This window comes from Aptenodytes patagonicus, chromosome 1 (assembly GCF_965638725.1).
Source record: "Aptenodytes patagonicus chromosome 1, bAptPat1.pri.cur, whole genome shotgun sequence".
Taxonomy (NCBI): Eukaryota; Metazoa; Chordata; class Aves; order Sphenisciformes; family Spheniscidae; genus Aptenodytes; species Aptenodytes patagonicus.
The window spans coordinates 95,557,076-95,584,944 of NC_134949.1; the positions used below are offsets into that span (position 1 = coordinate 95,557,076).

The 27,869-nt window shown below is 42.1% G+C and overlaps 2 protein-coding genes across 2 annotated transcripts in view; one reads left to right on the plus strand and one right to left on the minus strand.

Moving 5' to 3' along the window:
* The window catches only part of CMSS1 (cms1 ribosomal small subunit homolog), a 250,424-nt gene that overhangs the window by 70,023 nt on the left and 152,532 nt on the right, over positions 1-27,869 (minus strand). The window lies entirely within an intron of this gene.
* The window catches only part of FILIP1L (filamin A interacting protein 1 like), a 215,035-nt gene that overhangs the window by 36,407 nt on the left and 150,759 nt on the right, over positions 1-27,869 (plus strand). The window contains exon 2 of the mRNA XM_076349846.1: positions 13,196-13,338. Coding sequence (XP_076205961.1) covers positions 13,327-13,338 — 12 coding nt within the window. The 5' untranslated portion in view covers positions 13,196-13,326. The remainder of the gene's footprint in view (positions 1-13,195; positions 13,339-27,869) is intronic.

The window sequence follows — 27,869 nt, forward strand, 5'->3', positions numbered from 1 at the left end:
CAATAGGATGTCACCGCTTAATTGTCAATGCTCAGAAAAGTCAGTTTGGTCATATCACTTCCTTCACTGCCTTTGTATCAATACTACTAGATCAAGCTCCAGCTGCTTACCTGGTACTGTACAAAACCTAAAAACATATATCATTACCAGTCTCTAACATCTTTCAATTTGGATGTTCATGATTTATATGATTTCAGGTGGATCTTGTTAGGAGAATTAGGAGAATAGGCCCGACCTAAGCCTATAATATAGCCCCAAAGAGGTGAGGCTGCCACAGCTCCATGCTCCCAGGTGCAACCAGTGGCAAGGCTGAAAATGTATTCTCAGTAGGCACAAACACTCTCAGAGCACATGCACACACTGCACATACACAGATACAGCCACCACACAGGTAACACACAGCCCCTCTCTGGATGAACAGTAAGAGGTCTGCTAGTGAGAATATATATATTTTATACATATACACATGTACTTATTATGTGTGTGTGTATATATACACACACACATACACACACACATACACACACATGTCCATGCACATGGACAATACAGATCCTTTCAGCAGCTGGGCTTAGACAGTCTGCCCAGTAACCACTCCTGGATCCCAGTCCTCCCAAATGCTGGCACCTGGACATATGAGCCCACAAGGGCACTGCCCCACTCCAGCTGCTGGCACAGACCATCGCACACACATCCAGAGCTACCTGGGACTCCCCTGCTCCACACACGTGTACCTGGCTCCCAGACCACTTCACCTACTCACTGGCCTGACCTTTGCTACTGCTTCCACAGTCAGCTGCACACCCACACTCGCTCCGGGGGCTGCACCAGCGATGCATGGGTCTCTGGCCTCTGGTTCCACCCAAGTGGCTGGCCCTTGGTTTCACTCACTTGGGTGTGCCCGGATGCTGGCACCCGGGCACACGGGCCCTGCAGTCTGCAGTCCCGGCCCAGCTGCTGGCACCCAGACCCTTGCTTGCTCCAGCTGCTGCACCACTGTTACTGTATTCAGACCCCCATTTAGACACACAGAATAGAGAGTCCCTCACCCAGGAAAGAGGTAGAAAGGACTATAAGATGACAATAGCACAGTCTGTCTTGTCAGGCGCAGGGCATGGCCTGACAAGTGCACTGACCAGCAAAGTATTTAGACACAATTGGCCCTTTTTATGCCCTTAGACCTCTATTTTCCCACACTTGTTCCTCCCCAAATCACCTAAATGCCTCCCTTTTGCCTGCCTTTGGTTCTTCCCTGAAACATCCCACAGTAAGTCCTGTGCAATCCCAAAATGCTCTTCTCCTGCATCCCATCACATGTGCCACACACCTCAGTAGCACCCCCCCCTCAGTCCAAAAGGTGCTCTGGCATGGACTCATCTTGATGGGTGTCAGGTCTGGACCCTGGGGCCAAGGATCTCCTGGGACAGCCCTGGGAAGGGCCCAGACTGGGTGTCCCTTCCTCCCAGTCCTTAATTCGGGTTCCTACCTGCCATTGTGCCTCTGTGCTCCTCTGGGCTTGTGGAGGTGGGCCTTTGGTGGGCTGATGGCCTCTGTGATGGCCTGGGAGGAGCCCAGGGCAGGGTATTAGTTGGGATCCCCCATCTGCCTTTGTCTGTGCTCACATAACCTAGCAGATCTTCCCATGCAAGAGTGACCTGGCAACTAAAATGCCCTGCCCTGCCCCCAGCCTTCTTTTCCTTTGCAATTTATTTACTTTTTAGAATTGGTGAACATCTGCTTTTCCTATTGAGCATTTGGTATAATTTAGAGGAAGAATGAAAGGCATCTGTAGTAGAAACACAAACAGAGGCACTGAGATCAGACCAAACAATCCTCACAGAAAGCATGAAAATAAATTCCAGCCAAACACAAAGGTGAATTTTCCAAATTCCAGTACCCCTCTCTTTAGAACAGGATGCATTAAGCATTTGTCTATCTTTTTAAACTTTTAGTTTATTATCAGGCAAAGAACTCCATAAATACCATTTAACATTCACCATGACCATGGGTACCTTCAGCCTGGGCCAACCCAGAGCTCATGAGTTGGCTTTGACACACAGGATCCTTTCAGCTGGTCCAGTGCATGACCTTGGGAGAAGAGGAGCGGCGGCCAGCGCAGCAGACAGGCCTCCCTGGCCAACGTGGGCACGCAGAGCCAGGCTGACCAACCACGCTCCTGCTGAAAGTTATTTTTGCTTTCTGACCGAGTGCTGCATGCAGCAACGCAGTGCACTTGTGGGGAATCGTAAAGCATTTCAACCAATTCTTTATAAACGTGGGGAAAAATACTCCTGCTTATGTAATCTGTCTTTGGCCAAATGTGAATCTGGGAGCTCAGCTGACGTTAGTATTTCTTTAAAGTTAAAGAACCAAAACACCTTTCAGTCTGATGGTCTTCTGGCTTCCACCACTGACTATAGATTCTGCTGAAAAGTTGCGTCACAGTCCTAAATGCCATCTATACCGTTAGGATCAAGCAAGGTGTTTTGTTTAAGGTACAGTTCAGAAGGCAAGATTTGGGAAAACGGGGACACAGAGTCATACATAAGCAAACAAGCAGCAGCAGCATTATACTGCATTAGCCCCACAGGTCCCAGGTACTACGCAATACCTGGTTTACCTATATGACGGTGGGCTACCTTGCTGACCTGCAGCTCCTGGAAAGAGGCAGCCCCAAGTGTCTTCAGACAGTTCACAACCTTTCCACCTTGTTTCTTAAATTGGAAACTTATTTAACCTCTTAATTGACAGCACATAATTGTATTGTTTTATAGGCAGAGTCTGTTCCTAGCATAGTCCTTGAAGAAGTTAATTGAGTTCTTGGTTTTCTATACCACTTAATATAATTTTCTATCACTTAAAGAAGACATACAAGCCAAGAGACGAAAACAGAGGCCATTAAGAAGGATCCCTCTCTTAACGAAACCAACATACTGATTACTAGAAAGCCCATTTCATAATTTGTCAGGAAATGGCAGTGATGCATACCAATTTCAAAATAATAAGCATTAAATAAACGCAGAAAACCAATTGAAGGAAGGCTGTCATGAAAGCCTTTTACAGCAGCAATAAATCCCAAATCCTGGAAGACTTAAAATGGTCCAAGACCACGTGTTCTTACCAAGTACAAGAACTGGCTTATGAGCTGCATGTAAATTAAGAACAAAACAATGGCAATAGTCTTCAGATTACATCTGCAACGAGAAATGGCTCATCCCAGAAAAGGACGCCAACCCACCTGCCTCCACTGTCACTGAGTTTGGATCGATTCTTACTCTCAGTCAAGCTTCTACTAACTTGAATGATAGTTGATCATATTGATGCTCAGAAAACCAATGTCTCAAGTTTAGAAACTTAACTGCTGTATACATATCTAGGGAAAAGCAGTCTCTTCTGTTCATCTCATGATACCTTAAAAGAAAACAACCCATGAGGGCATACCAATGTGAACAGGCGTGACAGAAAACACTAGCTCCCTCTTATTTAAATAGCTTTGGTTGGCAAAGTGTGAAGGGGTTATTGCAGACTTCTCTGCCCATATGACTACTGAGGGATGACTTCAGGTTAGCAAGGTTAAGGAAACAGCTGAAAGCAGCAGTTCCATTTTTAACTATTTTTAATTCAGAGGCCGCTAAACACTGTCCAAAAAGGAGCAAATTTAGACTAAACAGAGGGGTGGGGTTTTTGTGTCCCCCTCTCCCCTGATTAAATTTTAGAGAATCCGTGAAAAGGACGGTCGATTGGTGCCACCCCCAATCCAACCTCTGGGTCTGTCACTGTTGTAACTGAAAGGGACAATTGAGTTTTTGTTATTCTCAAAACCAGCATTCTGCGGCAGCAGATAATGCTTCTGCATTTTTCTTACATCCACTGCTAATAAACTTGATGAACTGGTCTACAACCCTATGCTGACTCAGCATCAGCCAAGTCTGTTTTAGTAACTGTGGGCTTCTTCCCTTTTCTCTGTTTCTTCCAAAGCTGATCCGTATTTCCAGTGTTCCCAGTGACTTTAATCAGAGCCACCAGCAACTCTTAGGGATGCTACTTTAAAAACAAAAAAACCAAAAGAACGAAACAGAGAGATGCAAAGGCAAAACAGATTTGCTTTACTTGGTCTGGCTAAGCATAAGACAGCAACATAAACATCCTACTTTAAAAAAAACTGCTATAAAATTCTTGCTTTCTTCAATACTATATTCCACCTGAATCCTGCATGCAGGGGTAACAAGTAAGACAGCCTTAAGACACTCCCAGACACCTCACTACAATTTTTTCTGTGGTAAGCCGACTAACGTCAGCTAATAAAACCGTATGATTCTCAATGAACCAACTATAGGTGTCATTAAAGTAATGGGAACTCATAGCAGGGGAAAGCTGGGCTCAACACCGGTGTCAGTGTGTCTTGGGCTGCTCTACACTTGACTCATTTCTAGATATTCTAACACGCTCCAAATCATGAAATTTACTTGGGAAACCTTTCAGACTTCCCTAAAGTTATTTCTGTCATAGCAAAAAGTGAAAGCTGAAGTACAGAGAATTTCATTTCAATCAGCATGATGAAAATCTCACTATAGGGAGAGAAGAGGAAAAAAGAGATATGGTTGATTTTGGCTACGGTTGCTGCTGCTGTTTTGCTGCACTTTGTTTTAAGTAAAGCTACATTTTTTATCAGTGACAGAGTTCAGTAACAACTTATTAGCTATAACTTGTATAGTTAATCTTTGTTAGATTCTCCATCACCTGAAGCCTTTAAATCGATACTGGGCACCTCCTTAGAGAAGATAAGCTGTAGCTCAGCCAAGTTTATTGAGTTGTATAAAAAAACCTGCTAGATTAGGCTCTATGGTTTATGTTTATGTAAGATTGCAACCATGACATAATGTCTCTAACCTTAAGTATCTACTAAGCTATGAAATACCCAAAATACAAAGGCCCTAGGAGCTACTAACTCTAGTGGACACAGAGGTGGGCATGTAAAACAGACTGCTGTATGACAAATGAGAAATAATCGAGTGCAGTAACTCCAACGGGGCAACTTTGGTGAGGTATGGAAAAATACTGCAAGCACTATTATGTTGCAAATACAGTGCTGAAAATAAAAATTCACATATTGTAAGAGGACAAACACAACTACAGAACATGTCTGTCTTACCAGTGCCATGGCAACTGTAAGAGAAAACACACACACTGACCTGAAATAGTAGCAACTTCATCTAATTAAGAACATTGCTTGTAAGGGAACAAGCAAGAAGCCAGCTGACCACTTATCCATAAAAGCTGGGAATGTTTTCTGTTTCCAGACAGTGTTTCAATGCCTTTACTATTAAAAAAAAAAAAAGAAAAAGAAAAAAAAGAAAAAAAAGAAAAAACAAAAAAGGTGGGTTTCTCCCTGATTTTACAGTCCCTGAGTGCATGAAGTTCACAAGCTGAACAGATGCACACTTCAGGGACTTCTCCTAATCCAAACCGTCATGTTTCTACCTGCCTTGGAGCCTGCTGATAAATACAAACTTCCTTAACCAGACCCTGATCCCACAGGCTGATCTAACCCTTACACAAGCATCCCACTCCTTTCCCTCACCAAAGAGATGATGACCTGCTTACAGAAATCAGCTGACATATTCAAAATGAAAAAGCTGAATCTGCCCGGTCAGTTATTAACTGGCATTTCAGGCCTGTCTGTCACTGAACAGCCTTCACACTACTAAGACTCACCACTCTAACGCCATTAACAGCAGTGAATTTGTAAGAAATGCTATGCACAATTGGATAGACCTGTAAGAACGGTTTTATAAGGTTGATTCAAGACTCCTTCCTAAAGAAAGTCTTGCATGACATGTTTTACAACTGTCTATCAGACATTGTCCCTTATCACTGCTGGCCAATTTCAAAAGAGAGAGAGAAGTTCTGAAGATAGTAAGCTCCTAAAAATCTGGTGAGAAATCAATGCAAAGAAAGGAGATTATTTTTTTCCCCACACATGCTCTAATTATAAACAGGTGAACTCTGCCATTAAAAGTCTTATTTAGTGGTACAGCACCAACGTTGCTTCTGACTGGACGTAGCAGACACTGGCTACTGCCTAGTGGAGGTTTCAATGGGGAGCACAGTGTGAAGCTGAGGTTACCTCAGAGTTGGAGGTACCCAAGCAGAAAAGGACACACATCTAGTCATTAGTACATCTTCAGGCCATAAACAGTTTGGATTTGCTTGTTTAACCATAATATATTTTTCTATTAGCAAATGATAATGTATGTATGTTCACGATTTCTCCACATCTGAGCAAAAACCCAAACCAGAAAAACCTGCCTAGAATGAAGTATTATTTACCATCTCCTACAATAAATCTAACTGTAACAGAAGTAAGCTTACTCATATACTGCATTGGACATTTAAATATTGTCTAGCAAGCAAAAATAAGAGCTAATTAGATTTTTTTTTCCTTTTAAAAAAGTCATACAAATGTGAAACTTTGAAACGCTGACACATGCATATACCCCTCATATCTTTACCATGACTCAGACAGACAACAGTTTTATTTACAAGTACTTCAGGATTTTGTGAAAACAAGATTAACATGGAAACTGTTCTGCAGCTCAGTGACCTGTTGGAACCAACTCAATGCAACTGCTATGCACATATTCCTTCCTAGTAATGCAAGCCTGTAAGTCATCAAATGGGAAGGAAAAAATGGCAAAACAACAGGATTTTTTGCATTTAATAACCAGTAATAGTTGGGACTGCTATTCTCTACCCTGCTCACTGACTTTTAAAAAGCTGTCATTTAAATGTCTAGAATACCTTATTTCTCATGATTACTTGAGCCAGTTCTCCAATCTGAAAGTCCTAACCACTGCTGCTGTTTGAGGCATCCAGAACGTTACTTGCACATAGTTTATAAAAATAGCATTTGCTAGTAGAAGGAAAGCTTTTAAAGTTTGGGGGAAATAGCCTTGGGGTTTTCCCCTTCTGAGAGCTTAAAGGTTTATGAGTGAACCTAAAGAACTGCCAGACTTCTAAAGTGACAACACATTACGAAAAAATTTCCTATGTGTTTTGCAAATTTGAAGTCAGCCACATTTCACAACTGACATCAGGGTTTTTAATATCAGCTCTAATGAAATATAATTCTCCAATGACATAGCTGTGAAGTACAGCATTTTCATTTCACTAGCTGGCAGAGAGGTTTTGGCCTTATTATTATTATTTTTCTTACGTAGAGCCAAAACTGTTCTAGGACCTGCACGGACACGTCTGAAGACAAGGCTTTTTCCTTGTATCTGCTGTAAACACTGAGACCACAGAGTATTCAGTCTAACAGAACTGTTAGAATGCAGGTCAGATGCATTTTCACACAACTGCTACGGCCAAGTCATACGTTAGGACACAAGAATATGAATACAGTGTAAGGTATAGCTTGCCTTCATCTTCTCTACAGCTTCAATTTCACTAAATCTCTTTGGGTGGGATTGGGTAGTTTCTGGTTGAAGAGTTTCACTGTTTTTTAAAAAAAACCCTACAGTCAATGAAGAAATTCCAGCCATCATCAAAACCCTGAGGGGAGCAGGGGGCAAGCTGAGGACTAAAATGATAGTGTTTTTATATCTGGTTCTTGTTGAGGTCACATTTCTTCTGCTGGATGAGAGAGTGGGATATTTATTCTAAAAGTACAGGTACACGCACAGCTCACAACAGTTTAACTGCACATCAATAAAAATCAGAAAGCTCCCATTTGCAAATGACTGAACTAAGTACGTAACTGAGAAGAGCTCTTCCTTCCCTAAACCCCGACAATCCAAGAAGCGGGGATGAGAGAAAAAGCCAAACTTCTCCTTTCCTGAGGCCTCCACCCCCTTGACTGAGATGAAATCAGAGCATGGCAGACAGCAGTCGGAAGGGGAGCCTTGCCTACTTAGAAGCCCCAGAGTAGTTGATAGGAGCACCTGACATGGGCACTTTTTTCCGAATTTGTTGTGCGGATGAGCAACAACAATAGCAATGTTGTACTCGCCCCTTCACCTACGCATCCTGCTCAATGCACATGTTTCTTCAGAACTCCGATGGCATTACTTTGGGAAAGAAATGTGCTGCAACTTGGCCGTTCTCAAGACATGTAAAGGCTTTGGAGACTGCACACTGTGCTCTAGGACTGAGCAACAATCCTGGTGTCACCCAGTGCTCGGGGATCCTGATGCCCAGGGGACTCCTCCGCACGCAGATCCAGCTCCAGTTTAAGAGGGAATTTGAAAGGGGTATCTCATGGCACAGTATACAGTGACAAATCTAGGCCTGACCTCACAAAACGTACACACAAAGAAGAAAAGGATAAGAGATCCTAACAAGTACAAACGGGAAACCACTGTTGCTAATCTAAATGCAACATCTCCAAGTGGTGATCATGAGTGAAAAGCAGTAGAGCACAACATCTCTGCCACGGGTCTGATGCATACACATGCAGCTTGGGTGGGAAAAAGAATAAGAACCAGCATTTGGCACATTAAATTGAGAGGTGGAGAGAAAAGCCTCCAAAAAAACCAAGGGACAGATGTCTGGAGAGAGTTAACATCAAGGTTCATTTGTGGGGTGTTGGCCTCCTGTGTAACTCTTGTGGTAACACCTTGTTGCATTCCTAAAATGTTAAAGCAGTAGATCAGCAGCAACCTTCCCTTCAGACTGGACTCTGATCAAGGCAACTCAGGACCCATGCCCTCTTTTTGCATCTTTCTGAAATCCTCAATGATTTTTTTAATGGGGGTCTGCAGTACCTGAACTGCAGCCTAAACACAGTTTGAATCCTCAGTGAATGACAGCTGCACATCAGCTCTGTTTGAGGCTACAGCAGAAGCGGAGAAGAAACCATGTTTAATTTTTATAGTTTGGGGGGCGGTGAGGAGGGGAAGAGTCTGCATAATACACTATGGTGCAGCTTGCAGTGGTGGTGGTTGTCTCTTTTGGTGCCGCAGTTCATTTCCAAAAAGATAGCTGTGCAGGATGAAGTAAGTGTTATCCTTCAGTTTCTCTAGACTGCTGACAAACATTAGACTGGTCTCCAATGCTGACAGAATACAGAAGAGGAAACACAGTGCATGACCTCCCAAAAATGGGCAAAAACTTTGGTTTTCTCTGGAAGATGCTCTGGGAAGAGGTGGAGGATAAATGGGGTCTGGCAGTCTTTTCCAGCTCCATGTAACCAAGCGTACGTTAGCAACAACACAGATCTCCCCACCTCTGAGGCACTGTTTGAAGCTTGCAGGAGGAGACAGCACAGCAGGGGAAAAAATGCCATGCATGTCTGCTCTCCACAAACCCAAGAGATCATGGTCAGGACTTGCTAACATGCTTGCTGGAGGCTTTGCCTCAGAAAGGAGAGAATCAAAACCATGTAAGGATGGCAGGATTTGGCCCATCATAAATGCTGGCGTTTATAATGGAGAACAGTGTCACTAGATGCCTGTTACAGACACTCACGGTTTGCTTTTCACAATGTCATGTAGTGATGCTTTGTACTGAGATTTCACACAGTAGTTCCTTAATTTAAGTAATTACATTTTCTACTAGTGAGAAACGGTCTGCATTGACCATACCCAATAAGCTATTGTCCCACCAATCATATTTCCATAATTGTTTACCAACATTCATTTTAAGGCATTGCCTTTTCTTAAGAGCTCTCTTGCCTCTATTGGAGGACAATGTAAGCCCTAAACCAACAAAATACTCTTCTCCAAAGACAACATCCTTTTCATCAGGCACTGAAGCAATAAATGGCTTAGGAAGGGGAAAAACTAGTTAACTAGTTGCTAGAACTATCTAGAGCCCCTGCCTGTGAACTCGAAAAATACTATTTCTCACACGGCTCTAGAGTCTTAATATGCAAAGTTATACTAAAACTGTATTAAAACTTTTACATCTTCCACCCACACAAATGGAGCAGTCCCCTCCTACCCCTCCACAGCTTCCAGCCTCAAATATCTTGGCATAAAATGATCAGACAAAATGGGTGACTTATGTTTTTATTGGTTCCTCCAGACTATGACGACATTTCCCAAAACACTGAGCCAGGAAACTATTAATGTCTCTGAAAAAGTGGAAAGGGTCAGGCTATTTCAAAGGGCATGTGTTTGCTAAGAAGCCTTTGTTATAGATGTATAGGCCACTTAAGATTCCATTAATAATAACAAAAGTATTTAGCATTCACATAGTATTTCTAGCTTTAAGTTATAGTTATGAACATATTCATAACACCTCTGTGTTAAGAAAGTATTACCCCTCTTCACCTTTTTGAGAATTAATGTAAGAAGGTTAATCAGCTTGCCTAAGATTTTGTAAAGTAGTATATCCATTCCAAGATCAGAATTCCCCACAGACCTGCATGGCTCCCAATCTCAGGCTGTTATTGGAGGGAGAAATGGAAATGGTCTCAACTTATCAACATTAAGAAAAGGAAGACCAGGAAGATTCTTCTAGATTCATCTCAGCTGCGTTGGCCTGCATTTGGCAGCACAAGTCAGGTCATGCATTTGCAGGTGGGGTCAGAGATTCCTTAAAAAAAGTTCTGTGTGTTTTATATACAAGCACTAAACCAAACCAAACGGTACTCTTAACAGGAGCATAGCACACTGCATGCAGAACAGAAAGAGGGATCCTACAGGGGCTCCACAAAACCTTCTAACTTTCTAGCGCATACTACATGTATATACTTCTTTGTTTTGGCTCCTTTGTCAGTAGGTCTGGGAATTATCAAGGGGGACACAAAGGACTTACACAAGAGCCTTGGAAGTAAGGGTGCTCCAAAGGCATCACCAGTTCATTCACGGCCAGATTAATTTCACCCACAAACCCAGTTCTGATCCTGACTGCACTAGAGCATGCACAAAGGTCAGTTCCCTAACAAAGGGGTGCAAAGCAGATTTAAACCCAACCTGCCTACAGCATATACAGTATGACGCATTTTACACAGAAGAGAATGCTGAGGCGTCCTAAAAGAAGTACAAGTCACTCTGCTCTTACTGACTCAAGAACCTCACTCATCTGTCATGTCTCAAAGAATCACGATCCGGTCACACCACAAACTGCAGGTAAAAATCCCACTATTGCACAGTGCCATCTCCTGGGCAAGCAAGACTGGAAAAACCCCCTCACGCCTCCCTTCTCTCTCTCACCGCATCCAACTTTTTAGCGTCGTCTCCCGTGTGCTGGCAGGCCAGGCGTTACCTCTATTCTCAGAGGGCAGGCCATGAATTCACGGAAAGAAGAGCAGATTGTTTACAGCTCCCACCGTGAAACGTGACACTCAGCAGCCCACTCTTGAGAGAGGCGGTATCTGCATAGGCAAGCACCACACAAACCCACAGGATTAAGTTCACTCTGGGTTGCTGGCTAATCACAAATTAGCAATCAGGGCTTCCTTTCAACATCCAAACAGGAAATGGGAGTGGAGGAAGTGAAAGCTTAATAATTTCTTGCATGTTAACAAGTTACATGAGCCACTCCGATAAAAAAGTTTTGCTAAGTGAACTTAAACCTAGCACATTGCCTGCCCCAATGGCAAGCATTTATCTTCAAAACCAAGCTGCGCATCTTGGAAAGAAAACAGATGCAAACATTTCATTCGGCATAGCTTAATTTCCATGATAAGAGGACATCAAGCCATGAACTAAAGTTGAGGATCCTACTTGTACAGTCACAAGTGTTGAGATTACAATCACCAAACCAGAGGTGGTAATCCCGGCATCCCTCTTGAAACATTCAGTGAAAAAACAGGATCAGAAGGGTAACTTTTTAGTTATCATAAACTGTTAAATCCGTAACAGCCTCTGACAAAGAAGCAAGAAAATCAGACATAACGTGTTAGCTCCATTTCTTTCCACTATGTTTTAGAGCTACTGTACTCATTGGCTCTGCATATCCCATAACATCTACCTGGCCACACAGTAGAGGGTCAGGAAAGCTGGGGAAGAAAGTCCCTGTGGGACAAGGAGAACCCTAAAAGGCCTGAAGGAGCAAAGGACTCTCAGGTCTCCATGCCAAACACAGCGAGGAACTCTCCATCTTCAGGCCACCACATCACAGGCCCTGGCGAAAGTGAAAAGCCTGGCCCATTACACACCCTAACTTGGTACTATCTTCACTGCAGGAGGAAGAAAAAGAGCTTTGTGCAACTGTTGAGTAATTCTCAAGAGTTCAAGACAGATGAAAGGCCAGTCTCTTGGTTGCCTGGAAATATTAAGACAGATTAGGGACAAAAGTAAGATGACTTATATGGGTGGATGCAGACTGATGTTTTGAGGGAACAAAACAACCCCAGGACTACAAGGTAGAACTCCTTGTGTTTTAAATGGATGTGCCCAGCAAAAAAGAAAAAATCTCTTGAAGAAGTTGTAAGACTCAACAGTACAGAAAGAGATGACTTAAGTGGGCTGCATGGAGAACAGAACAAAGGCAAAGGAATTTGGAGAAAAACCCTGCTGTCAATATATCCACTGCACAACCTCTTATCTCCCAGGGATGCAAGCAAGCACAGACATATAACATAGATAGTTACCATGGCCCACAATAAACTGGCTGGAGTAAATAAGGAGCTAAACTGCATGGGTGCATGCTCTGCATTATGGATTGTGAAGGTAGTTTTTTCCCCTAGTTTCAGCAGTAGAGACACGGGCAATCCTAGTTCCAATGCAGCATTTACCATAAAGTGCTGTCTGCCATAAGCCACCTTAATGTACTTGTTACACTATGCACACGGCTTGCAAATGCAGACCTTACTGTGGACTCTCGCATTATTGCTCTGAGCAACAAAAAAAGGGGAGAAAGTCCGTTTTACATGTGAACTTCCATCCTGGATCCTCCAGGGTCAGATCATTTTCACAGTAGGCATTCCCTGTTTCCAAGATGATGGAAGACAGATCAGATGTTTAATCAGCCTGGTTTTAGACCACCCATTAGCAAAAACTCTCCAGAAGAAGAGTTTTGAAAGCTGAAAAACAATGACTGTGTAAGACTGCTGGGTTTGGTGTTTTGTTTGTTTGTTTGTTTTTTAAGACTTAATCATAGGTAGGTATTACCTCTTTCACTGGAAACACTGATACTCTTTCCAAAGGACTTGTATTGCTACCTTGCACTCCAAGACTCACAGTATCAGCTGTGTCCAAGCATTTACTTCTGTGGAGTCACTGACTACCTCATTCACTTCTCTTAGGATGTTTGTATCCAGGGCAGCAATGCCACTTCCTACTACATGAGAAAAACCATGACGACTTTGTGGGACTGCCATCTGCTCCGTTCCCAAAATGACAGCATCTGCCAGAACATTCAGGTTTCCAGACCGTGATGCTCCAGCAGGTTAGTTGATCTTCACTTGACTTCTATAGTACCACATGCTTTTCCTTAAGCCAGAGATTTCCAGTTTTCCTTCCCTCTCCTCCCAATGAGCAAGGTGAGAGTTTCCAGACAAGGTTACTTTGGTAAGGAGTGCTGAAGAGTTCGTACCTGTTCAGCAGCTGTGACTGTATCAACAATCCACTGCCAAAAAATGGAGGAGGAATGTGCTTGACAATTCTTAGTGAGAGACAAATTATGATCCATGTCCTTCTTGCCCTACATTCACACAACATCCAAGCTCACATGTTCCATTCGCTTAAGTGTCTAAAGGAAGATGTAGTTGTGACCAGTTCCTCTGGACCAGACACCAGGTAGCTGTTAAATAATATTAAGAATGATTTCACCATGAGATGCTTGTACTGGATCTCGCCCAAAAACTTTTATATATTGCATATATTACTGTTTTGCTGCAATTGCTGTCTCAAAGCAAAGCAAGAACTTTGACAAATACATGCATGAGATCATCCAGACGAGGAGACTGTATGTTTGCAGAGGTGTGGTAATACTTGACAAAATAATTATCTTTTTCAGTCTGTCTTCCAAAATAAAGATTTTCTTGGATGATGAACTCAGGGGTTCCCAGAGTTTTGTCCATGGAGGGCAACTTAATGGGTGGGACATCAGGCTAGGGGCTGCATAACAAAAATCAATCTGCATGACAGTGCAGAACAGCCACAATTTGAAAATCCCTCTGAGGGTCATACTTAGCAGCTTTCCAGGTCAGCTTCTGGGAACCCCCGACTCAGATGCTGAATTATTGTGAGGAATATGATTGATCCTTGTGGGGTTTTTTTCCTCCTCAAAGACACATTTCTGAAGGTTTTCTTCTTTGTGATGACTACTGGGCTGTGCGTTACAAAAGCAGAAGACTGACAAGGCAAGAGCAGACACGCTAACCTTTCAATTTATATTGTACTTGTAAATGCTTGTAAACTCAAAACAAGTGATAGTCTTTATTGAGAAGGCCTCCAGCTCTAGAAGCAGCTCATGTTATATTCGGGTGATGGTGGAGGGGAAGGGGCTCTTACTACTTAAATCTTCAGTAGACTTTTAAAGTTTATTTTCATAGTCTGAAGGCTTGGGAAGGTAATGATAACTTTTAGTATTCTCTAGAATACCACACTCATTGTGGTCTTGTTGAGTTATTTGCATGATGTGGTTTCTCTGTGCCACAAACATACACAAAGAGGAAATATTTCTGCCTTGCATTATCTCTGCAAGCGAGAGATAGCCTACAGAGGGATGAGTAACAGCTGTGGAGATATACTGCCCTAAAGGATATCAGCCTCCATCCACATCTCTTCAAGTGGAGGTGACAACTGTAAACTGCACCTAAGATTTGAGCACACAACTGTGCCAGTCAGATGACAATTCAATAATGGAAAAGTAAGATAAAGAAGATTTTAGGCTTACAGGCGCTGTCCTGCACTTACATTTTCTGTGCATATTTTCAATGGCCTCTCATTCCCAGCTGCACACAGATTCACAAAATAAGAGAGGTTAGCAACTTGTTCTCCAGTTTGCAGGAAGGCTCGCTCAGCTGGTATGCCTGTGTCCACTATTAACAAGGCTGCAGCTTACTTAACTTCAGGCAAATTAATGGAGAACATCTACCTTAGTCCTTAGGTACCAGTAGGTGTAACAGAGAGTTCTGTTACACCCTTCCACCAATAGAAACTACCCGAGGAACAAACTATAAGTCTTTCTCAGCAAACTTTCTGACTTTTAGTTCAGATGTTTTGACGGGAAAAGCCACTAGTGAAATGAAGAAGCAAACAGATAAAAATCTCTGCAATGTCCTCTCTGCTCAGAGCTCAGAAAAGCTCTGCTACACAGTGAGACCTGGCCTCAGCCCCACGCCGCCCCCCCCCCCCCAGATGCAAGGGACTCCATCAGGGTGTGAGCTCCAGTCCTGAGCAAAAAATTTCTTTTGTCTCTGTTAGTCTGGCAGCCCTGCCAATGAACATCTCAAGTTCTGGGCAGGAAAGCACGGGTTGGGTCACGCACTCCTGTCATGCTGGATCACAGGGTAGTGCCTGTGGTTGCAGGACTGCGTGACAAGAACAACAGTGCTCTGCTACGGTTGGAGCACCCTTGTTAAAAGGTCTGCTGTCAGTAGCAGGCATGGCTGGCTGGCAGAGATCTGGCTTAATTGGAGCAACCTCTGTTTTGCTCCCCAACCCACATGACAGGCGTGGCTGGTTGAGAAATCAAGGCTCATGCTGCCCCAAGTACCTGCCCTGCCTCCTTACTGAAAAGGAGAAAAGCAGCTGCCTCTGTTGCAAAATGGGTGCAATCCAGGTTAAGCTGTAGGGGAAAGTGAGGCCAAAGCCTCAGGTGATGGTCTCATGTTCACTGCATGCATTTTGCCAGGTCTGGTCACTGAGTCAGGCAACTCTCAGAAAGGTGCCTAGTCAATGTGAAATAGAAAGGCCCAAGAAATATCACTTGCTTTTAGCTGCAGATCAGACTGTGAGGACATACAGCAAAGACATACAGCTGTAACAAAGGGTATGCCATGCAGCAGGTTTTCTACGCTGCAACCAGCCAAGGAGGCTGCATCTGATGTGCGGTCTGTTTAAAAAATACGGCCTCACTGTTTTCCGTGTTTTATCTCATTCTGATCACGTGTTAAACAAGCCAGTCAGCCTATTGTTCTTACCACATGGTAAGTAACTAGCTACACATAAACAAAACAATTAAGCTCCGTAAGTAACTGCTTGCCATTCAAAGCTGAACTAAACATTTTAGTTTGTTTCGGGAATCCAAATATGGTAAATTACTGACAGTTAACTATGGGATTATTCGCTGCACAGAAAGGGTAAGTGGAACAGGCAGCACAAACTGGAAAATCACCTTTCTTCTTCTTTACCCTGTCATTAACCATCTCAAGACCCTTCTGGTCTCACTGCTAGCTGCCTCTTGCTGAGTATCACCTCAGCGTAACTAATTCATGATAATGGGCACAATAGAGAGATAAACTTCATATACTGGCACAGCTGGCTCTAAACCCCTCGCTCTTCAGTTGCAAAACCACCAGGCTCCATCACTACCCCTCCAGAAGAATACCTCTGAGTTGTTAACCTCTTAACATATTTGGCAGTCAGACAATTCATGAGAGGATAGCGCTGCACACAAATACACACCAACTCATTATTTTCTTATTAGCTGTATTCCTGTTGCATCTAAAAGCCCTAATCAATATCAGACTGTCAACTTGCTGGACAGAATACACACGGAGGAAGAAAGAATCCCCTCCCAATGTCAACAAGACCAGAAGCCTGGATACTGTAAACCCAACACACACATCTAACTCAAAAAAAACCAGCTCCCCCACTGCTAATTTGTGTACATGTTCAGCTTTGCAGGCTGAATAGTCCTATTTTAAATATTCATAGAATGTAGGAGTCTTGAATAGACAGGGTAGGAAAAAAAAACACAGAAAGAAAACATTATTAAATCCATTGGGGGGGCCAATAAAGGCAAAAGTAAAAAAGCATTCTGTTATAGCACCCACTGGAATGTCCACTTTTATATTTTAAATGTGTATGCTTTGCTCTTGCAAAGATTTAGCAGCTATCCCCCGTTACAGACCTGCACTGCAGCTCTCTGCTGTGTCTGTCGCTGTGGGGCAGAAGCAACCGAGCTGAAGCAGGCACAAGGCTGAGGGAGGAAAACCAGGAGTAGAGCTGGGACAGGACATAGCTGAGCCCTGAGGCAGAGAGGTCCCAGCACACCAAGGGGAAGCACAGAGGCTGGAAGGTGATAGCAGCTTCCAGGATAAGTTCACAAGTTTCACAGGGGAAATCTGGGAGTTAAAACCACAGTCATGGTGGATCTTCCCATTCCCATTAGTCACACCCTCCCAACCAACTCTGCTATGTGGTATCTATGCTTGTGCTGCCTAGAAACATCCCAGCCTCCTGAAAAAGTTACTAGATAAACTGTAAGTTTTGAAATACAGCCAGACAAAGGTTAAGCAAACAAACTATGGTCTATTTACTGTAGTACTCCGCACACATCGCCATCTCCGATGAAGGGTGAAAGAGACCATTTTGTGCAACAGACTCGCAAGGACAGCTGTTGGGAGGCTCAAATGGCCTGTTACGGTGGTATTATCCAAATGACATGTAGCTATGGGAGAGTGGGACATAGACTGTGTAGACACTCTCTCCAGCATATTAACAGAAGCAGCACAACCTGCACAAAATACAGAAGCCAAAACACTCTAATTTGGTTCATTTTCTAAATCTTGGGTGCCAAAATGGGAGGGGAGGGGAGGGGGGACCAGGACAAAAAGGATAGAAATAGCCTTAAATTTCTTCCTGAGCTTCACTTGCCATCATAAATATTGCTGGCTATCAGATTATTACCACTTACCTTCTATATTCCTTGCAAATACTTATGGACACACCTTCAAAGCTGCACATGTACAATGGAGGATCACTGAGCATCCTATATAGGAGGCAACAGAACTGGGAACACACAGGAAAACAGTCAACTGGTTTTGAATCAGGAAAAGTCCACATAAGGTGCTGCTTCTCTGTCCCTCAGGTTTTTACTCTTTGCCCACTGAAGTGAATCTTTCACCCAGCAGACAAAAAGGTCTAGAGCCCCTTCTCAGGGCATATCTCAGGGTAGGAAACAGTGGGAAAGGATGCAGACCTGGACTAGGGCTTGTTTGGAGGCACCTAGGGACCTGGAGAGTTTGGGACTCATCCTGTGGGAAGATCAAGTTAACCCAGAAGAGTCAGACAGCTGTGAAGGGCTGGACTCCAAAGCCAGGGGTGAGGGGAATATACCTGGGACAGACCGTAAGACAGTAGCTGGCTCCTAGCCTCAGTAAGACTGGTGTCTACAGAAAAGTCTCATCCCTCTTGCAGCTAACACAGGAACAACAGGTGTGGTCTATAGTTTTCTTATAATGGTGTGACTGCAGTATTAGGAATTCTGATTGTGAAGCATTTGAGATTGGGAAGGAAAAGGAAAGCTGCTTCCAGACCCATGCAGAGACTAGAGAGATGCCAAAGCTCAAGCTTTCATCAAATGGGCACAACTACTTTCAGCAGGTTCTGCTTGTCCTTTGGATAGTTTAGCATCCCTCCTTCCCAACACAACATTTCAGAGAAAGTTATTGTAGGAGTGCAAGGTGTATGGCATTCAGGATGCACTCTCCAAAATGTACAAATGCAGTACAAGCATTAGGTTTACCCTTATTCCTTACTTCAACATGATATTTCTCTGCCTCCTCAAACCTCTGCACCCTGTTTCAGTATCTTAATCTTAGCTCCATTAACCATATGCTCTGCCCTTTTCTGCTTTGCCTTCACTCTGTCTAGTTTTTCTCCTCTTCACTAAACCAGCCCTTCCTTCTTGCATGTTGCCTCCCCACTAACACAACAAAAATCATAACACTAATCTGATTTCACAGGTGTAGCACAGTTGATTTTACTTTTGCATTCCCCACACTTTTCCCTGCATTGACACCGTCCACAAGCCCTCTGGGACAAGGTCTGTTCAAATTTGAACTGTGCTTAGCAAAACAGTACCCAGAAGAACTTGTCTGGCTCCTCAGCATGTCCCAGACAAAGGCACTTAACAAGACTAGTTGGTTAACTTGCTTCTTATACAGCCACCACCCTATTCCACCTTAGGATTTGAAGTTTTAGGTCAATGCATTAATACTGCGTCATTCCCCAGTACAATACCTGATGCAATTTTCATCAAGGTTACTTTGCCAGCAACTTCAAAGGCAGTTGAGGAATTCCACCTCAGACCCCAGGCAAGAGGCAAAACCGCTGTATCAGGGAAAACTCTTCCAAGGTACAGAGCAAAAGGCCTCTAAATTCCATCCTTAAAAAAATAAGGTTGAGTGCCTACCCAGCCCTTGCCTCTGCAGCTCAGAAGGCTTGGTAACCACTTGCGTACCATGGTGTTGAGCATGGCAGTAAAACCTAGACAGATTGTTTAAACAAGCTAGGACCTGGGCATCCTGTTTCTCATGGCACCATCCTCATAACATACGAGTGCTGCCAAACATTACAGTATAAGTTTCCCACTGAACCTAAGATGCAGTTGACAAATATCCAAAAAAAGAATAAAAATATTTATATTTTAAAACATGTTGACTGGGTAAACAAGATTGTAACCGGGTCTCTGTTATGTCCTGCTTACCAATGGACAGGCTGAAGCAGACATAAATGTTTACAGCAGTCACTGTTGTGCATGCATACATGCCCCATGGGCTGTCCTTCCTACCGCTCTGCCTGGCAGGAGCAGAGCCAAGTCCTGGATAGGATGATGGGTGCCCACTTATGCTTAGAAGAAGGTGATGACCCAAGCGCACTCAGCAGGTGCCGAACTTCTAAGCCAGCTGAAGCAAATAATTCCCACACTGTATGCAAACACCATGCACAGCTACACGTACAACTTTCAACTTTTCTTCAGGTCCTGAACGCCAGATGGACTTTGATTGTGGCTACAGTATAATGCCTTTCACCATCCTTCATAACTAATTTTATGGAGCCAATTTACTCTCTCAGATAATTATCTAAAACTTAAATAAAACAATCATGACCCAAAATGGCCAGTTAGTGGTCAGACTTGTTGCTTTTAAGTAATCAGCCTCAATTCTACTCCTCTCCAGCCCTCACTGCAAGCATTTAAAAGTCCATCTTTTCATTCCACAGTCACCAGTCATTTTCCTCTTTACAATGCCTGTATGCTAGAATTCACTGTGCCATTAATGTGAAAAACTAGTCATCTATTACCTTAGTACTCTGTGACACATTTGGCCAAAACTGGCATTCATATTTAAAGGCATGTGCCTTTAATAACTCAACATCTCAGGAATATATTCTTTTTTTTCCATGGACTTTTTAAACTGAAGATATACGACTAAAGGTCTCTAAGCCTATGTATATCCCACCTACCTGTATCTGGAACAATATTCTTCAAAACTCTTCAAAACGACAAGTGAAAATCTGTAACCTGGAGAAAGCTTGCAACATTTCAATCCCACGCAGAAAGTAACTTCTATGCTTTACCTTTGGTAAGCAAACACAGGAAAGAACCATCCAAATAAAGATACCAGGTACCTGCTAAGGGACTTTTTTTTCAGTTAGCACCTTAAAGAATACAATATTGTAACTTTAGGGGAATTAAAATATTTAAGAATAATTTTATGACAAAAGTGGAGCACAAGAGCCCTGTTTCAGGTAAGCACCTGAGTCCTCGACTTGTCCTAGACTGAAAGTCTGACGCATCAAGGCAGCAGGTCTGATTTCCAATGCCATCTTTGTATTTCCAGCCCAACTATCTACTGATATATCGCTCTACAGTAAGGGAGAAGACCTGTTTCAGAGATCCTAACATCTGAAGTCCTTCTGAAATAAGCATGTGCCATCCTAGTGAAAGCACCTCAGATATATTTATTCTGCAAATTCCTTCTTATAAAACAGCACCATTAATAGGAGACAACTTGCAATCTATTGAACTGTTAAAAAAGAGACCCAACAACAAAAAAAATCAATTAAGTGCTACTAACTAACTGTCTACCCAGTTGTTCTAGTTAATTCTTGTGGTTTTATCATTACTGTGTTTTCCTTTTTCTTTTAATTGGTTTTCTCCCCTTTCCTTACCACCTGAGACACAAACACACACAGGATTTGCCTATCTAGTCATACAAACACAGCAATGGCAGAGGATATGCTTGAAGAATGCCTGAACTACCATTTAAAGAGGAAAAAAATGAATTCTTTTTCCCTCGAGTAGTCACAGCCATTACTTGTAACAGGGTTATGCAAAAAACATTAAGGCAGATGTATGAACTTTAAGTTGATGATATGCCGTAGTCCATTACATCTGAGGAAGTGTTGTTACAGGGAATGCTAGCGAGAGCATTTTGATATGGGCCACAGGACTGGCTAACACCAGTTTCATTGCTCAGCGTGGCATATTTTTCCTATTATGTAATGCTTATTGTAGGTATTATAATGATACATAGCTGAAAGCCATCAGTAAAGGCTTTCATAAGGGACCATGCAAAGAAAGCTGATACAATGATAAAGAGACAGCACTTGATTGTTTTTCCTTATACTCTTTTGTACCTTTTCATGGCTGTTAAATCAGCATGCTCTGATCAGATCTCCTAACCTCACCTGCCACCTTTATGATACCATTTGTCAGACCAAATTTAGAAACCAGCTGCTGGGAGCAGGGCTGCAGTCTCATCACTGGTGGAAGGTCACTAAATAAGGAGGCGGGGAGGAGCTCCCTGCCAGGTCACTTCACATCATTACACGCTGTACAAGCACCATCTTTCACAGGACAATTTCTTTCAGCACATACAGATTCCAAAATGGTTAGGAAACAGACTAACTAGTTGGGGTAATTATGGGGAAACCTCTCAAAATATGAAACCATATTAGGTGGCCTTTTATTGACTACACCTAATTTAAAGTTTATATGTCATCAGGGCAGACTTGCAGAAATCCTCATGAATGCAGTGTAATCAAGATTTTATTAAAACTAGTCAGACGTTTTCACCACCAAAGCCAAGATTTCATTAGGAACCTTTCTCTGGTTACTCTGTTTAACCTTCTACATTTACAGAACTCTGTCAAAATTCCCTCTTAAAGATTTGAGACTGAATTAACCGATACCTTCCAGGGGGCTATTTGTCACCAAGAAAAAGTGCGCTAATTTGGATAGTTTAGGTTATTCAGATCTTATTTCTTTTCTTTTGAGAAACTTCAACTGTGCAGACGATGAGAAACAGATGAAAAAGAACTGCTTCCAATCCCAACCTCAGATATCATAATTGTATTAAATGATTGTTTAATTATTAAAAGGAGTAGAGTGCAATGCAAATGAAAGTTCAGAAAGTAAACACTTTAATGTCTCAAAATCCATTCTGTCACTAAAAGACCGCAGAGGTCTAAGAATCCACACCAAATGGAATTTTAATACACTAAACAGGTTTGATTTATTATAAAAAATTAATGTGAAATTAAATGACTGAGCACTACTTCAAAGCAGCTGACTATACAGTTACTCCACTAGTTTATTAATAAACCTATTTCCTGGCCAAATAGTCTAAATTCAATACAATATCATTATGAACTGCTGAATTGCATGTAGAAGTCTGCCTATCACTTCTTTAAAATACCACAATGAAGAGATGCTTATTCTAACCTCACTGGGCAAAACAGAATTTTGGAACCCCTATAATTCCACGACGAAATCACCACAATTGGTCTAACAATGTAGTATTTTAAAATTTAATACCTCATATTTTGGGGAATAAAATATTTGCATCTTGCAAAGGGAGGGAAAGGCAGCTCAAGTCTGTTTGTCCTTAAAAAACAGTTTGTCACATAATGGGAAAAAAAAAAAGTCCACCAGCTACTTATACCAAAGGAAACATTCAATTGCAAGCCCCAGTCCATTTTGGTACCTGGTCACTTTTGACAGTGCAGAAGCATAGACAGTGTGCAAGGTATAGGCTGAAGACATAAGAAGTTGCACGTTTTCCCATACGGTGGAGAAGGGGTAAGACCTAGAAGCAAAACTCTTTGGTCATAGCAGGCCCATATACTCATTGGTTCCAGATGATTCCTCTCCTTGGTTTGCCTCTTCAGTGCCTTCTGGGCCACTAGAAAGGCAAGTTCCTTCAAAAAGACATCTCACTAAGGTCATCCCAAACATCAAAGGCAGCAACAAAGATGACACAAACAAATATGAGAGAAGGACATAAAAGAAGACAAGGCTGGAGCAGCTGTCAGAATAAAGGAAGCAAGACTGAGGCTGGGCAGACAACAAGAGATCAGAGAAAGAAATGCTGGCAGATGAGCATCAAGCTGAGCAGCGAAAGCAAAAAAGGAAAATTCGCTATTGCTCTCCCCTGGAATAGAAAAGCAGTCAAGCTAAGAGGAAGAACTTGGTGAAAGAACATAACTGTCATTATAATATTAGCCTTGCCAAACTTTAAAGTCCCTTAAAACAGGCAAAATCGCTAAGACAAGAAATGAACAGGAAACATACGCTATATCTGGCAGCCAATTTGAGAGAGCTTGCAGGATAAAATGACAGAATTCTTGTCCTCGTATGAATGTAATCAGAGAAGTTGGAAATGAGAAAAAAGCTGAAGATGTTGCAAGCATAAGGGAGGAGAATGCAGAGCTCCCATTGCACGTAGGCAACTAACATGGGTCCAAAGACATGTCTAAACTAGAGACACTGCAATAGCTCTGTGAAGGTCGGGTATGTCACAGCCCAGCTGTGACTACAAGAACACAGTGCAGTTTATTAGCTCATAACCTATCAACCTTGTTAGTAATCCTCATCTGTCAACAGTGACTCTCTCACAGTAGCAAAAACATAGTGTAAGAGTATGGGGAACTTAGTGCTGTGGGGGATGAACAAGACCCCCTCCATTCCTATGAGATTTTTTTTTGAAAGCAGAAACAGCTCCCAGTTGGGCAGAATCAGAAAACTGCATCTCTTCAATTCAGTCCATGAAGTTTGACAACAAACATCAAGGATAAGCTTTAAACAGGGGTTTACATATCTGAATTCTGCATATACAAGAACCAAAAAAAGTTTTGGCTGCAAAGGATTCTGGAGTTGCTGAAAACAAGGGATGCAGCAACACTGAGCTACAAAATCATTCACTGATTTTTCTCATCTGTCAGTCAGGAACAAATTAGACCTCAGGCCTGCAACCTAAAATCCTTGTCTCAGTTTCTGCAACCTCTACCTTTTCTAGGGTAAAAATTATATCCACTCAGGCATTAAAACAGGATTGTGTTTTAAAGTCAAATTAGTACCATAACAAGTTCTGGATCGATGTACTTCAGTCCCAAAGTCATTTGTTCTTTCTGTTCACTCAGTCCTTCTCCAAGCAACTACGCGATGCTTAACACTGTGGGTTTGGTGGCATGGAAAGCCACACACTGGGAGCTCGTCTCAAAACAACCAGCTTCAGCTCAAGTACAAGACCAAATCTTTATGCAACAGTAACTACTTTGACAAATTCAGGATGGAAGTCAACTCCAACAAGGGCATGAAATACCCACATTTATATGGAGCCCCTGATTAATGTCTTACCATGTCCAAGTGCTCTAATAAAGACAGGAACTGAGTATATGGAACTTGGCATCTGGGTAAATGATGCCTGTGTACAAAATGCAGTTTGCATCCCATCTGCGCTACAAACTAAAACAATGTGGTCAGCCAGTACTGATTTTTGCTGTGCTTGTAGTTTAGGTAAATCCAATCTCTTACCTACCTCATGACTGAGAAGAGTTCAAATCCAGTTGAAGATTTTAAGAGGAAAGAGTATTAGATGTAGACAGGAGAGCTAAAAGACCCCCACATGATACAGATGTGTTTGTGCAATTTGTGCCATGGAAACAGAGAGAGAATTGATCGGTCAGGCTGTCTGTGGCTCTGCACAGGCTTTTGTGCATGAACGACATTTTAATAAACGCTGTGCCCATGCCCTAAACAATTACATAGACATCCTCAGAGCTATTGGAAGACAAAACTGACAGAAGGATGAATCATGACCCCAAATGGGCAGTGTCACAGAGCTGGTAGAAGGCTGAAGCATGACCTCAATTTCACCCCCAACTGGACAGTGTAATACAACTCCTGTCCAACCCGTGCATCTTAACAAAAAAGCAAAAACCTACACCAGAATGTAAGCAATACTTCAACAGATGCTGTATTAAACCAGACCATGGTCTGAGATACATGTGTTCTGCGAGGGAGAGAGGGAATGAAATAATCAGCCTGAGGGTACACTCCAGTATTTCTTCAGTGACTTTTGTACATGAAGTCTTGCATCTTTTCATTGTCTCAACACTCTAGGCAGTTTCCATCGTCTAAAAAGAAAAAAAACCCAGCAGTCCACGAAGAGAGTTATTTGGGCCTGTAGCTATTTGTGTTTTAACATATCATCAAAATGTTGAACCGAAGTGAATTAAAAAACAGCTAATTTATACTGTGGATGATGTGGTGCATGGTCAAATATGAAGCATATCGGTGAGTCTTATTTTCCGATGTAAAAGCTTGGTCTGCATAGGAATTCAGACTCCAAGCCTAAATATTTTAGAGAACTATTCAATTACATAAGAAAGACATTCTATACTTTTCTGTTTTGGGGGCTGAAAAAGTGCCAGTGAACTTCTGTGCTGTTCTACCTTGTGAGGACTACACATTGCAGTCATGTTAGAAATGTGGCAACTGAATTTAGGAGCAGTCCTTGCAGTTTAACTCCATAACGAATTAGACAAAGAATATATGTTTTCAACTCCTACACAGGCATTCGTAGTAGTTTTAAAAGGGATGTAAAGTCCTGATAGCTTGCTCCTGAGCTGCTATGATGCAACTCAGGCATAAAGTCATTAAAATTTGGTGTCAAGAAGTAGACTTTTTGTAGTTCTAATTGTTTCTTAATTAGAGAAGAGACTACAGTGCATGTGTGGTTTATAGTATTACATTACACAAACAGCATTCATTTTAACAATTGTCTAAATGCACATTTAAACAATTAGCCAATATATCGCCTCAAATATTATGTAAAAAAAAAATTCTTTTAAAAGCACTCAAATGCAGTTATAGTAGGAAAGCCATAAAAACCTATTTAAATGATGCAAGAAGTATGATCTGAACCAGGTGGACAGAACATCAATCCTAGAATGTCTTGATTCTGTCGGTTTATATTAAAAGCTGGTAGAGGGATTAAAAAAGTAGATGAGACCAAATCTTCACCTAAATTCAACTAAAGAATTTTTTTTAGAGAAATACAAGGGCAGAATCCATGGTAGTGCAGAAGATGATGTGGACAGGCCAACTGACTTTTTCTCAATGTATTGCTCCAAATTCAACTTTTGGGAACCCTGTCCAAAGACACTGCTCTCTTTCTCCCTCCCCCTTTTTGCCAAACAGGACAGGGAGAGATGAGAAAGATCCTAGAGAAGGGAGCTTCCAACCATATGCTATTCTGTTTTCTACTACTGCATAGTAGACTTTAATTTTGTAAACTTTATTTAATGTCCCTCATATTATCATATATATCATATGCACTATTAGTATGCATTATATCATCACATAAATTTCCCCTGCTTACCTCAAAATCTCTCAATGTACGTTCCCTCATGCTTTCTGTGCCTCTGTGCCCAGTTCCACTGAGCTGTGTAATGTAAGCTAGAAAATTTTTTTCTCTCATGCTCAAGGACTCTTGTATTTCTCCTCCGTGTTCATGCACCTTTTCCTATTTTTCCTTAAAAATAAAAAAAATTACAGTAGACTTTCCTCCTCTTCTCTTTCTACCCACATACTAAAGAGGTACCTTCACCTATTGCATGCCAGAGCAAATGACACAAAATTAAAGGACTAGGTATTCTGCTTCTGGCATAAATGACAGCTCAACTGTTGTAACCTTTGCTCGTTCTCTAAAAGGAAGTTGTAGAGGCCTCAGTTGATATTTAAATCCCTTTTGGGGGGAGAGGGGGGAGAAATCTATAGTTCACCAGCAGTGTCAGGGAAGTCATCTCGCTCCTAACTTAGAGAGTGAGAAGAACCATAGGACAAACAGCAGCTACCAGTGACAACCCATCACAAAGCAATGAAAGTACAAATAAGAGTAAAGACTGGCAAAGTTTGGAATTTGGAGGAGCGAGAAAAGCAAAGCAGGAAAAAAAAAATTTGGGACAAAGGACCACAACTGAAGGGAGACAGAGACACATGGCAATACTGAGCTGTATAGCCCATGGGAGAGCACCAACTCTGGGATTAAATCCCACAAAAGCTTCCAGAAGACGTTCAGGTTCATTCTGAAAACTTGACAGGTATATGGGAATTATGAATATGAATAAATATGTTATTGAAGCAGCTGCTTCTTTAAGTAAAAGATCAGGAAAGATCGGAGTCAAATGCCTGCCAACAAAAATGGCAGGCTTCTCCAGCAGGAAGAATATTGCAACCTTAAAAAAAAAAAACAAACTAGGGTTGAAGTGACTGATTTTGTTCTAAATATCTCAAGGGGGCAAAAAAAGACAGGAGGACAGGGCTATTGCAGCAGTTGGGGTTAGAAAGCAAAGCGGAGCTGTGACAGTTTTATTCTAGTTTTAGATGTGCAGTATGCAGAATTGACTGAAAATAGCTAGGCAATGATGCCTGTTGCATTCTGGAGATTAGGATCGGGCAAAGGCTTTATGCTGGCTGCCAGCATTTGAATAGTTTTGAGACATTTCAGAAGATTATGTGATTCCAGCAGACCTTTTTTTTAAAAAAAAAAGGAAAAAAACAACAAAACTAGTGGGTGCTTTTAATAGATGTTGAGTACAGTCAGGCTTTGTTTGAGAAAGCACTGCTTATTCTGAAATAAGCAGGATCCAGACAAAACGCTTCATCAGTTCACTGCCTCCTAACAAGATCTTTACTTAGGAGCTCTAGGCTCTCATCTACCCATTGTTTTGAGTAAA